The sequence below is a fragment of the Neofelis nebulosa genome, chromosome 3 (genome assembly GCF_028018385.1).
Source record: "Neofelis nebulosa isolate mNeoNeb1 chromosome 3, mNeoNeb1.pri, whole genome shotgun sequence".
NCBI lineage: Eukaryota > Metazoa > Chordata > Mammalia > Carnivora > Felidae > Neofelis > Neofelis nebulosa.
Window position 1 is genome coordinate 145,810,672 of NC_080784.1, and position 14,665 is coordinate 145,825,336.

The window sequence follows — 14,665 nt, forward strand, 5'->3', positions numbered from 1 at the left end:
ATAATTATACTGGGTATTTAAAGTCACAAACTCTTGTCTGAATCTTCAACACTCTCATCGACATGATGGGAGAGTTGGAAAGGGAGTGAAAGGTTTAAATCCCACATATTTTAATACCATTTTCTCCTTAATTAACATTTTGCTGCCATTATTGATCTAATACAGAAGAAGGTAATCAAGTCTACTTTGTTAAAAAGTCAGAAATGTTTATACCTAGACTTTTTACCAAAATAGTCATTATCTCAGTAGACTATAAAGCACAACATTTCAGATAACCATTCTGTACCCTTGAAACAAGTAACCTTCCCAGAATTTCACTACCTGAATAAAGAGAAATATAAATACAGGCAAGACATGTAAGGTTACAGAACGGAAAACTGGTAACAACAAAAGAAGATACTTCAGCCTATTTGCTTGAAACAAAGAAATTTGTAAATATTTTTTATTTTATTTATTTTTTACTTTTTTTTCATCTTAATTTATTTTTGAGAGAGAGACAGACTGTGAGCGGGGGAGGAACAGAGAGAGAGGGAGACACAGAATCAGAAGCAGGCTCCAGGCTCTGAGCTGTCAGCACAGAGCCCAACACAAGGCTCGAACTCATGAACTGTGAGATCATGACCTGAGCTGAAGTCGGCCGCTTACCTGAGTGAGCCACCCAGGCGCCCCTGTAAATATTTTTTAAACTCTATGGGAATCTATGTTTACTGATTAGTGAATAGGAAAATTCTAGTACCTACTATTAAATTTTCTAATATATATATTTTTAATGTTTATTTCTGAGAGAGTGCAAGTGGCAGAGGGGCAGAGAGAGGGGGGTACAGAGGATCCAAAATGGGTTCTGTGCTGACAGCAATGAGCCTGATGTGGGGCTCAAACTCACGAACCACGAGATCATGACCTGACTCAAATTTGGATGCCCAACCAACTGAGCCACCCAGGTGCCTCATCTACTATTAAATTTTTAATTAACTCTGCCACTCTTTTTTTTTTTTTTCTTTTTTTGGTTTATTTATTTTGAGAAAAGAAAGCTATGACAATGGAGGGGAAGAGAGAGAGGGAGAGAGAGAGAATCCCAAGCAGGCTCTGCACTGTCAGCACAAGCCTAATGCAGGGTTCGAACTCACGAACCATGAGATCATGACCTGAGTTGAAGTCAAGAGCCAGATGCTTAACTGAGTCACCAGGTGCCCCATATGCCACTCTTATAAAAAAAACCTCATTTGTATCATAAACATATTGGTAACTGCAAAGAAAATATTCTGGAAGGATGTATGCCAAACTTCATTAGCAATTACCCTTGGCAATGGGAAATGAGATTGTGACAGGAAGAAGAAAGGGGAAATTTTAGACTACATAGTGATATGAATTATTTACAATAAGCATGTTTTCACTATTGCTTCAATAACTAACCAGAAAAATTTAAAGAAATTTCCAGAATTTATTAGACCTTGCTTTTATTCTCTTATGTGCTCTAACATAGCACCTGACTGACTCACTGTTTATCTACTTTCTGAATACAGTTGATTCTTGTTAGCCACAGTAGTTATGTTCTGTAAGTGACCACAGACAATGAATTAGCAGATACTGAACCTTTGCATCTAAGAGAAATACAGTGCTAGGTTCCTGTGAGCCTGTGGTTACATTTTCCCCAATCAATCCAATACATAACCTTGTTTTATGTGTATTTCTTTAAAGATATCTTTTTCGGGGCGCCTGGGTGGCGCAGTCGGTTAAGCGTCCGACTTCAGCCAGGTCACGATCTCGCGGTCCGTGAGTTCGAGCCCAGCGTCAGGCTCTGGGCTGATGGCTCGGAGCCTGGAGCCTGTTTCCGATTCTGTGTCTCCCTCTCTCTCTGCCCCTCCCCCGTTCATGCTCTGTCTCTCTCTGTCCCAAAAATAAATAAAAAACGTTGAAAAAAAAATTAAAAAAAAAAAAAAGATATCTTTTTCAATACATGTCCTTGATTCATTAACACTGAACTCACAGTCACCAGCACTATTACTCATGCCTGAAGGAAGCTTTTATAACACACATATTTTCTCTGTGAAAACACCACAGCCTTTTTGTGCTTTAGGAACACTAGACAGCACTTTAGCACTACATGTGGGGTCATTTTTAACAGCAAAATCACCAACAAGAAGCACAAAAATGCAAAAAACATGACACTAAATAGGCTGTGAAAAGGACACTGGTTTAATATGAGAGTTGAAACAAAAAGGCAGAGTATCTCCTTGTTTGACCTTAACTGGGGACACACAGATCAGGTGACTCAAATTTTTCACTACCCTGCACATGTCCACAAACAACCTGCAAGGACTAGATGTGCTGATTTTGGAATTACAAAGAAATTTTAGCATAGATGAATTTGCAAATATGGAATAGATGAATAACAAGGATTGACTGTACCTTAAATATAATCTAAGTCAGGTTCATCATCTGCAAGATGGAAGAATAAAGGATAAACTCTAAGGCTACTTAATACTCAACACTTAGAATAAGTTAAAAATACTCAGGGCGCCTGGGTGACTCAGGTTGGTTAAGCGTCTGACTTTGGCTCGAGTCATGAGCTTACTGTTTGTGAGTTCAAGCCCTGCATCAGGCTCTGTGCTGACTGCTCAGAGCCTAGAGCCTGCTTCAGGTTCTGTATTTCCCTCTCTCTCTGCCCCTCTCCTGCTCGCACTCTGTGTCTCTCTCTCAAAAATAAAAAGAAACATTGAAAAAAATAAAAATAAAAAAGTTAAAAATACTTAACCTTTCATAGTAAGTAATAACGTATTTGTTTTGTATACTATCTGAAAGATCTATTTGGCCTACACAGTATTTAAGGTGAGTTTTAAGCCAGTATCTAAAAATTGAAAGATTTTATATAGAAATCCATATTTCCACCTTTTCTGGAGGAAAATCAGCCTGATAGCTAATGATAGCTAATACTGTATTTCACACAATCTAAGAAGCCATCAATTATAAGATCCACCAGTTTTGAAAGTAATCTCTATGCTCAATGTGGGGCTCAAACTCATGACCCCCCAGATCAAGAGTTGCATATTCTAGCAACTGGGCCACAAGATCCACCATTTTTTAATGTAACACCAAGCAAAGAGAAATATTGCCAATTATAATTACATGATACAAGGTGATTTCAGAGATGTTTACATGCTAATGTGCATCTCAGAATTGTTATAATATGGCAATGTACAGCATTTAGTATGTGCCAGTCTTTGCTAAAGATCTATGTATTTAAAATTCATTTAATCTACATAAAAACGCTATACAATAGGCACTATTATTATCCACACTTTAGAGATGAAGAAACTGAGGTACGGTGGGTAAATCCAAGTTCAGAAAACTAGTAAGGAGTTGGACGGGATTCAAAGTGAAGCAGTTTGAGTGCTTAACCGTTACATTAAATTGGCTCTCTGAGCCTGCATTTCTGGAGGCACCAACTGGCTGGGGTTGAGCACTATCTATGCTCTCAAGTCAGGATACACAGGCTCCAGTTTCAGCCAGACCTCTGCTCTCCTTTAACTTGACCTGCTGGAATTAACAGTGATGTTACCCAACTGACACTATTAGGATTTGAGTTTGTGACTCTTGCATTAAACAACAGAATACTATATATTAACAAAAAACAGTTCTAAAAAAAAAAAACATATATCTATACGCATATGTATATGTACATATATATGCGTATAGATATATGTTTACATATGTATATATGTATACGTACATAAATACGTGTATATATATGTACAGATATGTGTATATATGTACGTATACACATATATGCACATATATATGTATAGATATGTTTATATATGTGTATACGTACACATATATACATGTCTATACATATATACGTACACATATATATGTGTGTATATATATATAGATATGTGTGTGTGTGTGTGTATATATATATATATATATATATATATATATATATATATATATAGATAAAATTTAACCCAGAGTTAGTTTTATTTAGAAAGACCGGAAAGGGGTAATAAGGAAAAACTCAAAAGACAAAAGTTCTTCAACTAATTTATATTATGCTAAGTATTAGGTGCTCTGAACGATAAATACAGTGATGAACTAGACATGTATCCTGGTGCCTGGGTGGCTCAATTGGTTAAACATCTGACTCTTGGCTTTGCTCAGGTCATGATCTCATGGCTCGCAAGACGGAGCCCCAAGTCAGGCTTTGCACTGACAGCACAGAGCTTTATTGAGATTCTCTCTCCCTCTCTCTGTCCTGTCCCTGCTTGCATGCGCTCTCCCTTTCTCTCTCTCTCTCAAAATAAATGAAGATGTATCCTGTTATCAAGATGCTTTTATAGCCTCAGTATAGTGTAGTTAACAAAGTAACTGGAAATCTGGTATTTTAAATAATTCTAATAAAGTAGCTTTATGTTTTAACATGCAAAGATCTCTAACACCTATCAACCAATTAAAAATGTAAGCTGCAAAACACTATAAATGGTATATCATTTATGAAAAAAAAGATAAATATGATCATCCAATACATAATTCTATACTGTATAAATGTATAACTATTCATAAAACTCTGGAAGGATTTATATCACATTAAGAATCATGGTTATTTCTGGAAAGAGTACGGAAATTGGAGATGGTAGTCAAGCAGGCCTTAAACTTTACTAGTATTGTTTGCCATTTTGTGTAATAAAAAATTAAAAAGCTAATGAAAAAGATAGTATGCGTAAGATAATGTAATTCACGCAGGTGATTATGTATCAGAACTCTTCATCATTTTTAGTAATTGTCAACTGAGATTCACAATTCCACTTACCAAGACAAAACTGAAAAGGGCAAATAATCCCACTAACAATTGGTAAATTGAGTATAATCAGAATGATAACCTAATAATCTGAATTTAATATTTGTTTACGTTGCTAACCAATAGTGCCATTTACTTTTATTCAGAGATAAACAAAGGAGACCAAAAAAGAAGCAATGTGATGGGAGTGACTAGGAAAGAAGAAAGTGAGATGAGAAACGTGAAAATGAAAAGCCACTGAAAAGTAAAAGGGGAAAAAGGCAAGTGGCATAAAACTAGCATGCTGGGGTGCCTGGATGGCTCAGACGGATAAGCATCTGACTCCTGATTTCAGTTCAGGTCATGATCTCACATTTCACGAGATGGAGCCCCCTGTTGGGCTCTGTACTGATAGCTCAAGCCTGATTAGGATTCTCTCTCTCCCTCTTTCTCTCTGCCCCTCCCCAACTTGTGCACAATGGTGTGCAGTATGCTCTCTCTCAAAATAAATAAACTTGAAAAAAAAAAAAAACCAGCATGCTGAAAGTATAATTTAAAGGCACTGACATAATGCAGTTTGCAGTATTTTCTGACAATTCCTAGGAGAAACCCATATATTTTTTTAGTATTCAGTAACTATTTAACTGACATACAAATATGAAGGACAGGAATGCCAATTTAAAAAATCTAATTCAGGGAAGCACAGATAGCTCAGTCAGTTAAGTGTCTGACTTTGCCTCAGGTCATGATCTCATGGTTCTGGCTGTGGTTCTGGCTGCGCGTCAGGCTCGCTGCTGTCAGTGCGGAGCCCCCTTCGGATCCTCTGTCCCCTCTCTTTCTGCCCATCCCCAGCTTGTGCTCTCTCTCTCTCAAAAATAAACATTAAAAAAAATAATAATGGGGCGCCTGGGTGGCTCAGTCGGTTGAGCGGCCGACTTCGGCTCAGGTCACGATCTCGCGGTCCGTGAGTTTGAGCCCCGCGTCGGGCTCTGTGCTGACAGCTCAGAGCCTGGAGCCTGTTTCAGATTCTGTGTCTCCCTCTCTCTGACCCTCCCCCGTTCATGCTCTGTCTCTCTCTGTCTCAAAAATAAACATTAAAAAAAATTAAAAAAAAAATAATAAAAAATCTCATTTAACCAGTTATTCAATAAATATTTATCAAACATCTATTACCAACTTATTTGATCATATAACTGCCTCCAAGAAGTTTAAAACGTAGTTATAGCTTCCCTGGAGAGAACTTCCCTAACCATGACTATTTACTGCAGGACTAAAATAATTCATGTTAACCAATAATCAATTCATTTACAGTGTTTTAATCAAACAAACAAAAATACTAGTGTTTCGGGGCGCCCGGCTGGCTCAGTTGGTTAAGCGTCCTACTTCAGCTCAGGTCATGATCTCGTGGTTCACATGTTCAAGCCCAGTGTTGGGCTCTGTGCTGACAGCTTAGAGCCTGGAGCCTGCTTCGGATTCTGTGTCTCCCTCTCTCTGACCCTCCCCCTCTCACACTCTGTGTGTCTCTCTCTCTCAAAAATAAAGAATTTTAAAAATTAAAAAAAAAAAATTAGTGTTTCAGAACACAAAAAGAATCAGAAATTTATTTTAAATATTTTTTATTGTTTATTTATTTTTGGAGAGAGAGACAGAGAGGGAGAAAGAGAAAGAGTGTAAGCAGGGGAGGGACAGAGAGAGCAGGAGGAGACACAGAATCCGAAGCAGGCTTCAGGCTCTGAGCTGTCAGCACAGAGCCCGATGCAGGCCTCGAACTCACAAACCATGAGATCATGACCTGAGCCGAAGTTGGATGCTCAACCGACTGAACCACCCAAGTGCCCCAAGAACCAGAAATTTATTTTAAATTGAACTCTACAACTAAGAGGTTTTACGAAGGAAAAAAAAAAAAAAAAAAAGCAAAGGTCAGTCCTATCTTCAGATGACCTAAATTATTATGATCTAAAAAAAGATGTGGGAACATTACAAAGTCAAACACCAGTCTCTTCGCAAATAAATCCAATGAATCTAATACAATCAATTTCCATTACAATTACCAGTAAGTCAGCCAAGCTAATATACTGCTTCATTTATTCTCCATGTTTTCTCTAAGAAAAGAACAATGCTTTCCAAAAGAACATTTTTTCCAAGCAAGGCATCATTATGAAACTTGTCTACCAATTAACCTATCACAAATGTTAGCATCTCAAAGTCTTAACACCACCAGCTTTCAAATTAAAGGTAATTTTTTATACAAAAATGTTTATAGCATTTCTGCCTGAGGTATAAAAATATAAGCAGGCCTTTTTTAGGATATCCACAACAGACAAAAAAAAAAAAAAACAATGCAGTATAAATAAAATGTGAATACATAAAGAGAGCAAAATGGTATTTGCTATCAGCAAATTTACATAAGAAAATTTTAAATTCTCTCCTAAACGATAATCAGATTCAAGAGTGATTACAATTAGTTCTCAAACCACAAAGCACCAGGACTTATTTTATCTTTTATTTACTTATTAATGTCTATTTATTTTTGAGAGAGAAAGAGAGAGAGAGAGAGAGATAGCATGAGCCGGGAAGGGGCAGAGAGAGAGAGGGAGACACAGAATCTGAAGCAGGATCCAGGTTCTCAGCTGTCAGCACAGAGCCAACGTGGGGCTCGAACCCATGAATCATGAGATCATGACCTGAGCCAAAGTCCGATGCTTTAACTGACTAAGCTACCCAGGCACCCCAATCTTTTAGGTATTTAAATTGGCAACACTTCATGAGCTGCATAAAACTGACAATAGTAAAAGACTTAAAAAAAATTTTTTTTGGTTAATGTTTACTTTTCAGAGAGAGGGACAGAGTGTGAGTGGGGGAGGGGCAGAGAGGGAGGGAGACAGAATCTGAAGCAGGCTCCAGGCTCTGAGCTGTCAGCACACAGTCCGACGCAGGGCTCGAACCCATGAACCGTGAGATCATGACCTGAGCCGAAGTCAGATACTTAACCGACTGAGCCACCTAGGCACCCCTTAAAATGCAGTATCTTTTTAAAAATATATCCTCTAGGACAAGTTTTCCCAAAGTATGTTCTTCAGAACACTCAGATCTATAAGGTTTCCAGAGGAAAAAAGGATCTGGTCTAATAAAATTCATAAACACAACTTACTTTATATCTACATGTTGAATATATTTGAAAACTGCTTATTAATAAACCTTGCATAAATATTAGGCTTTTTGTTTTGTTTCTGATCATCACCCAACATACCTCTTGATAACAAATTTAAGTACATCTACTCATGTTTTTTCAAACATACCTTGCTACTGGTAGGGTGTGTAATATTTAAACAATTCTAGTTTTTTTTTAAATTTCCCTTAATAATCTACATAATAACCTTTAAAAAAAATCCATATAGTTTTCAACAGACACTACTTAAAAAGAATATGAGACATCTTTGGTTGGATAGAAGTGATCAAAACACAAATCATTATTATGGTTTTCTTTGACATTGCTATTGCAAGAGAACCAAGAGAGAAAACACGTATCAGTGATGACACTGACCTCGTTATTAATATGAAACCTGAACCCAAACAGGAGTTTTAGACTATACATTTATAGTAACGAGGTATAAAACATGTTTGACCAAACCAAAACTATGTCTAAATTTAAACACACATTCCGTAACAACAATTTTTATTACAAGAAACTACAGCTGTCTCTATATTGTTAGCCCTTTTGCTTTTTAAGCCAGCTGATCAACATCTGATCTAAAAGGAGATGACCTGGGGCACATAGGTGGTTCAGTCAGTTGAGCACACAACTCTTGATTCCGGCTCAGGTCATGATCTCATAGTTGGTGAGATCAAACCTTGTGTCAGGCTCAGGCTGACAGCATGAAGCCTGGCTTGGGATTCTCTCTCTCTCCCTGTGTCTCTGACCCTCCCCCCATCCCTCAAAATAAATAAACATTAAAAACAAAAAGAGATGACTTTATCAGTACAGTAATTCCACATACTTCTTCTGGACTTAAGCAACCTTTATGCCTTGGGATACAACTTGAGAAAAGAAAATCCCCTATGATCTATCATCAAATGCAGTTAATATTTCTCTTGGGATTTTCAAGAAACTAGCTTTAAAACAAAAAAGCTATTACATGAAAAGTAGATGGAAAATTAAATGTGTTAGCATTAAAAAAAAAATAAGTAGGACTTTTACTATAATTAGTGTTTATTTGTACCCTGCAAAGTATGTCAAGACTAAGGAGGCTTCAATCACCAGAAATCAGTGCCTGTCTCTAAAGTTAAAAAAAAAAAAAAAAAAAGAGAAATCAAATTTAAAAGTATTTGACTCTAAAATATGAAAGGTTTAATGTGGATGGAATTCTACACTTAAAATATTTTTTAGAATTTTATAGAATTATTGACTATCCTATGATATAACACTATGTCTCTAGAAAGCATCCTTAACACCAATCAAAAGTTACTCTTGGGGCACTTGGGTGGCTCAGTGGGTTGGGCTACGGGCTCTTGATTTCAGCTCAGTTCATGATCTCAGTCTGTGAGATGGAGCCTTGCAATCGGGCTCTGTGCTGACAGCAGAGCCTGCTTGGGATAATCTCCCTCCTTCTCTCTCTGTCCCTTCCCCCACCTCTGTCCAAATAAATAAATAAATAAATAAAAATTTAAAAAAAAAAGTCCCTTTGAAAAGTTGGGATAATATCTTGGGGATTATTTAAAAAAAAAAGTTACTCTTAACTGAGAGGATGAAGAATTAGGTATTGTAAATCAGTAATGGGGCATCTGGCTGGCTCAGTCATAAAGCATGCGACTTTTGATCTTGGGGTTGTAAGTTTAAGCCCCATGTTGGGTGTAGAGATTACCTAAAAATAAAATCTTAAAAAAAATCAATAATATGGGGTGCCCGGGTGGCTCAGTTGGTTAAGCATCTGGCTCTTGGTCTCAGATCAGGTGTGAGTTCAACCCGGGCATTTGGCTCCACACCGTCAGTGGGGAGCCTGCTTGGGATTCTCTGTCTCCCTCTTTCTCTGGCCTTCCCCTGCTTGTACTTTCTCTCTCTCTCAAAATAAATAAACAAACCTTAAAAAAAATTTTTTTAAATCAATAATGTAACTCTAACACATTTAGAAGATATTTAAGTTCAGTAAAAGAAAGCAGGAAAGCACTAAAGGCACAGTAAATTTGAAAAATCCCTTAAGTAAAAAGTTTGACAAAATCAACATCAATCATTCCAGAACTTTGATTCCAGCAGTCTTTAAAAAGTATTGTTTTACCACCTAGCAATTCATAAGCTGCTATGATTATAGATCTGGGATTTCTTTCATGTAACACTATAATTCATTCATTTAACAAATACTTACCGAGTATCTACTACTATGAAAAAACAAAGATTAAAATACGAATGAACTCTGACCGAAAGATTTTTAAGAGTCCAGAAGAGTGAAACATATACAAATGGTAGGGAAAGGTAGAAAGCATAAGAAATGCACAATCTAGTTAAAATATGAAGATTGTTCAGAGAGGAAAGAGATTATTTGCAGCTTGGTGGGGGAAAAGGGGTGGATTTAAAGGACAGGTAGACTTTAGGGGTGTCTAACTGGCTTAGTTGGTAGAGCATGCAACTCTTGATCTCAGGGTTGTAAGTCTGAGCCCCACGTTGGGTGCAGAGATTAAAATCTGTTTAAATCTTCTTTAAAAATAAATTAAAAAATTAAAAAAAACCAAGATAATAAAATTAATTAAAATAAAGGACAGGTAGACTTGAGACAAAGAAAAGAGGCTTTCTGCTGGGAAAAAGAGGAGAAAAGCACAAAAGATGGAAAACCACAATGAAAACAACTTAATTTTAGAGAAATGGAAAAAATTACAAAATATTAAACAATTATGTAGAAGTTAGAGGTTCCCAACTCTGGCAACTAAAATATCCAGGCCAGATCAAATCGCCAATTAAAATATTTAATATTGTACCACTCTATGATGCTCTACAAATACGTTTTTTTTTTTTTAATTTTTTAACATTTATTATTTTTGAAAGAGCACGAGCAGGAGAGGAGAGAGAGGGAGACAGAACCCGAAGCAGGCTCCAGGCTCTGAGCTGTCAGCATAGAACCGGACACAGGGCTTGAACCCACAAACCACGAGATCATGACCTGAGCCAAAGTTGGACACTTAACAGACTGAGCCACCCAGGAGCCCCTACAAACACCTTCAAAACTAGTGACCCATGACCCCCTTTATCTGTTGAATGAGATGGTGAAACAAATTTTATTCACTGTGTAACTTGGAGTAAGCTATTAATTCTCTTCATAAGATAAATTACTTATCCAATTTTGAGTATGCATTTTTTTTTGAGTATGCATTTTTTTTTTAATGTTTATTTATTTTTGAGACAGAGAGAGACAGAGCATGAATGGGGGAGGGTCAGAGAGAGGGAGACACAGAATCTGAAACAGGCTCCAGGCTCTGAGCTGTCAGCACAAAGCCCGACGCGGGGCTCGAACTCACGGACCGCGAGAGTTAAAAAGTTAGGCAAGAACAAGGGCTCTCACTTTCCTTTCAGTTTACATAAACAACATACACAAGTGATACTCAAGCTTCATTTGAAATCATGATGTAAAAATTATATTGTTCCATTTACTGGCAAGATCAGAGTTCTAGTCTCATACTGTACAACTTGCTTTAATGCTCTGTGCTTCAGTTTCCTAACTTGTAAAATGAGGGTGTTTAAGCTGGATGATCCGCAAAGGGCCTTCCAGCTTTAAAATTCTATACTCAATTGTACACTACCTTTTCTACAGAAGTTATTGTGACAAGGCCAACTATTAAAAAAAAAAAGAAAATGAAAAAGAAAAAACAGTCTTCCTCTAAAAAAAAAACATGCAATTGGGGCACCTGGGTGGCTCAGTCGGTTAAGCGTCCGACTTTGGTTCAGGTCATGATCTCACGGTTCATGAATTCAAGTCACGAGTCAGGCTCTGTGCTGACAGCTCAGAGCCTGGAGCCTGCTTCGGATTCTGTGTCTCCCTCTCTCTCTCTGCCCCTCCCCCCACTCATGCTCTGTCTCTTTCAATAATAAATAAATGTTAAAAAAAAAAAAACATGCAATAAAATCTATACTAAGTGCCAGGCTGTATTTCCTATTTCATTTAATCCTCATTTACACCAATAAGAGCAGGTGGTTCCCTACCGTTATGCAGGGTATCCTCCAACTCTTGCCTGGTCCAATAAATTTAGGGGTGGAAGGCAAGGATTCAAATCAAGGTCTGATGCCAAAGCAAGCTCTAATAAGCCATACTTGGTGCCTCAAACAAAAAATGTCAGACATAAAATAAATGAACAAAAGCTCAACAGGTAGGCTGCGACTTTGGTAATCTGGAGGCAGCATGGTCTTATAAACGGGGCAGCTTGGGGACCTTGTAGCCATGCGAGCAGACAAAGAAGCCAAAATCAGGGATGTGTGTGTGCACACTAATATTGTACAAAATCTCCTGATTTTCAAATGAAAAAAAAAACAGACTCACTAGCTTTCAACTTCTGCTTCAAACAGCTCTAATCCAGATCTATGAGGTTGATTTCAATAATATTACATAAATTTCCAAAATTCCCAAGAAAGTATTAAAATACGGATGGGCACCTGGGTGGCTCAGCTGGTTAAGCCTTGGACTCTTGATTTGGGCTCAGGTCATGATCTCACTGTTGGTGAGATCAAGCCCAACACCCAGCTCTGGACTGACACCTCACAGCCTGCTTGGATTCTCTCTCCCTCTCCCCTGCTCATGCTCTTTCTCTCTCTCAAAATAAATAAACTTAAAAAAATAAAAAAAAAATAAAATATGGGCATCAGCAAGAAAACCTAGGCTAGGAACTAACGCAAACCATGGTTGAATCCTGGCTCTACTACCACCAGCCGTGCGACCTTGGTCAAGTTACTTTACCTCTCTAAACCTCATTTCTTCATTTGTAAAGTGAAAATACTATCATCTATCTTGCAGTGTGGTTAGAGTAAAGGAGAATATGGACTATAAAGAGCTCAGCCTCAAGGTAAGCCTCTACCTCAAGGTAAGAGCTTGACAAATGAAAGCTATTATTATCTTTCAAGATCCCAGTAACACAGAACATAGGACCTACGTTCATAGATATTCCAGTTATGTTCATGACTACTATCCAAAGTTCTCCTTTAAAATGTCATCCTCTGTCACTTTTCTGCAGATCTAAAATTACCCTCACATAGTTTATTTTAAAAGTGTCACACACACTCACTTCTAATAACACCAACCAAACTTCAAAGTAAGTTGATCCTAAACTTAACCAACTAGCAAATGCTGTTTTCAGTGTCTAACAATTTTGTAAAGTGACGCTGCAAATCGTGTTACCAAGGGTTCAGACTTCTGAATGGGGAGAGTGTAAGGGAAAGCCGGGGGATGTATCCCAAAGCGGTTTGAGCGCGAAACATCCCTGTACGTCCAACTGAGTATTTCCCAAATGGCATATAGTTGGAGGAACCCGAAAAACGAGGTCTGAACTAATAACACCTGGCAGAACGACCTTCCTCCAGTTGAAGGGACAGGCGCAGGTGGCTTTGTGCCCCCAAACTATCGTTTTATTCTTAGCCACTTGCTCTCGTCAACAGCTGGGTTTTAAACCTTCTTGCAGTTTTCCCCCATGCCCCATTCCAGGCTGCGCCAGAGGAAGCAGGACTTCAGGTTCCTCTCGGTCCGGGGAAAGGAGTCAAGGGCCCACGGCCCCGAGGGGTGTACAAGACAAGTCGGGGCCCCTGTGCCCAGGATCGAGCCCTGACGGGGCGGCATCACACGAGGACCACCCTTCACGCCAGGCCTGCGGAGCTTCGGGGCGCGGCTGCTGTCAGCCGGGCCGAAGCGCCGCGGTGGGGGCTGCGCTGGGGCGTAAGGGAATAACTCGGGGGTTTCAGGAGAGAAAGGGAAGCTAAGGGAGAGGCGGCATGTGGAACCCCGGCCCACGGTGGCGCGCGGGAAGTCACCTCCAGGCCCCCGAGTCCTCCGTCCCGTTCCTGCCCGAACCCTTCCCAAGTCCCGGACCCGTCGCGCTCCTCTCACCGTCTCGGCTTCTGTGTGCTGGGGTCCGGCACTCTGACCCCCCATTACCCCGCGGAGGAAATTCATCTTGTCGCTCAGCCACCGGCTCTATCGGCACCTTCGGGAAAGAAAAGGTAACTTTCCCTGCCCTCGGCAGGGCCTGGCCCCCAAGCCCGCACTCTGCACTCTGTGGCCACTGCCACCACCGCCTCCTACTCGGCGGCCGCTCCAGCCCCCGCTAAGCCCGGAAACAGCCGCCGCCACCAGTCAAGATGCGCATGCGCGGGGACGTGGCATTACGTGGCGGCTCCAAGGGCGAAGGCAAAGGGGAAAAGTAGGAAAAAGGAGGCCGGTAGCTCGGATCCGCCCAAGCCCCGCCCACTGCGCAGGTCCCACCTCCCACGGCAGGGACACGCCTCCTACTCCCGCCCTTCTCGGGTCGCTACTGCTGGCCCCAACCACCCACGTGGTAGAAGCCCGGCCCTGCCGGCTGGAGAGGACACCAGTAGTGTACGTGTTTTGGCTTGAGGGTGTTTAGTTGTCGCCGAGGGGGACTTACTGCAAGCTATCGAATCTGGGGTCGTATTTTGTTGAGTCGAAAGTGAAATTTTACTTCGGCCGACGTGACAGGTAAGGGGTCCCGGCCCCTGGGAGGGTTCGTTTGGTTTTGTGTTTTAGCAGTACGAGCCGTGTGGCCTTCTGATCCTCGCCAATTGCATTTCTTTACAGGGCTTTGTTTAGTGGTAAAAAGGGTAGTAGAGCCCCCTCATTCCACTGCCACTGGAGGGCGCATTTCTCAGTTCTTGCTCTTCAAACCTGTTCTAAATGGAATTCC

General features: G+C 39.8%; 2 protein-coding genes across 4 annotated transcripts in view; one reads left to right on the plus strand and one right to left on the minus strand.

The window, feature by feature from the left end:
- USO1 (USO1 vesicle transport factor) overlaps nt 1-14,100 on the minus strand; it is a 94,273-nt gene extending 80,173 nt beyond the window's left edge. For 2 of the 3 annotated variants that reach the window (XM_058722256.1, XM_058722257.1), the window contains exon 1: nt 13,852-14,099. In XM_058722256.1, coding sequence (XP_058578239.1) covers nt 13,852-13,917 — 66 coding nt within the window. In that variant the 5' untranslated portion in view covers nt 13,918-14,099. Of the gene's footprint in view, nt 1-13,851 lie in introns of all 3 variants that reach the window. The other variant, XM_058722255.1, reaches the window with a different exon arrangement.
- A 189-nt stretch (nt 14,101-14,289) lies between these two features.
- G3BP2 (G3BP stress granule assembly factor 2) overlaps nt 14,290-14,665 on the plus strand; it is a 79,085-nt gene continuing 78,709 nt past the window's right edge. Inside the window, exon 1 of the mRNA XM_058722260.1 lies at nt 14,290-14,460. The gene's annotated coding sequence lies outside the window, so the exon portion shown is untranslated. The remainder of the gene's footprint in view (nt 14,461-14,665) is intronic.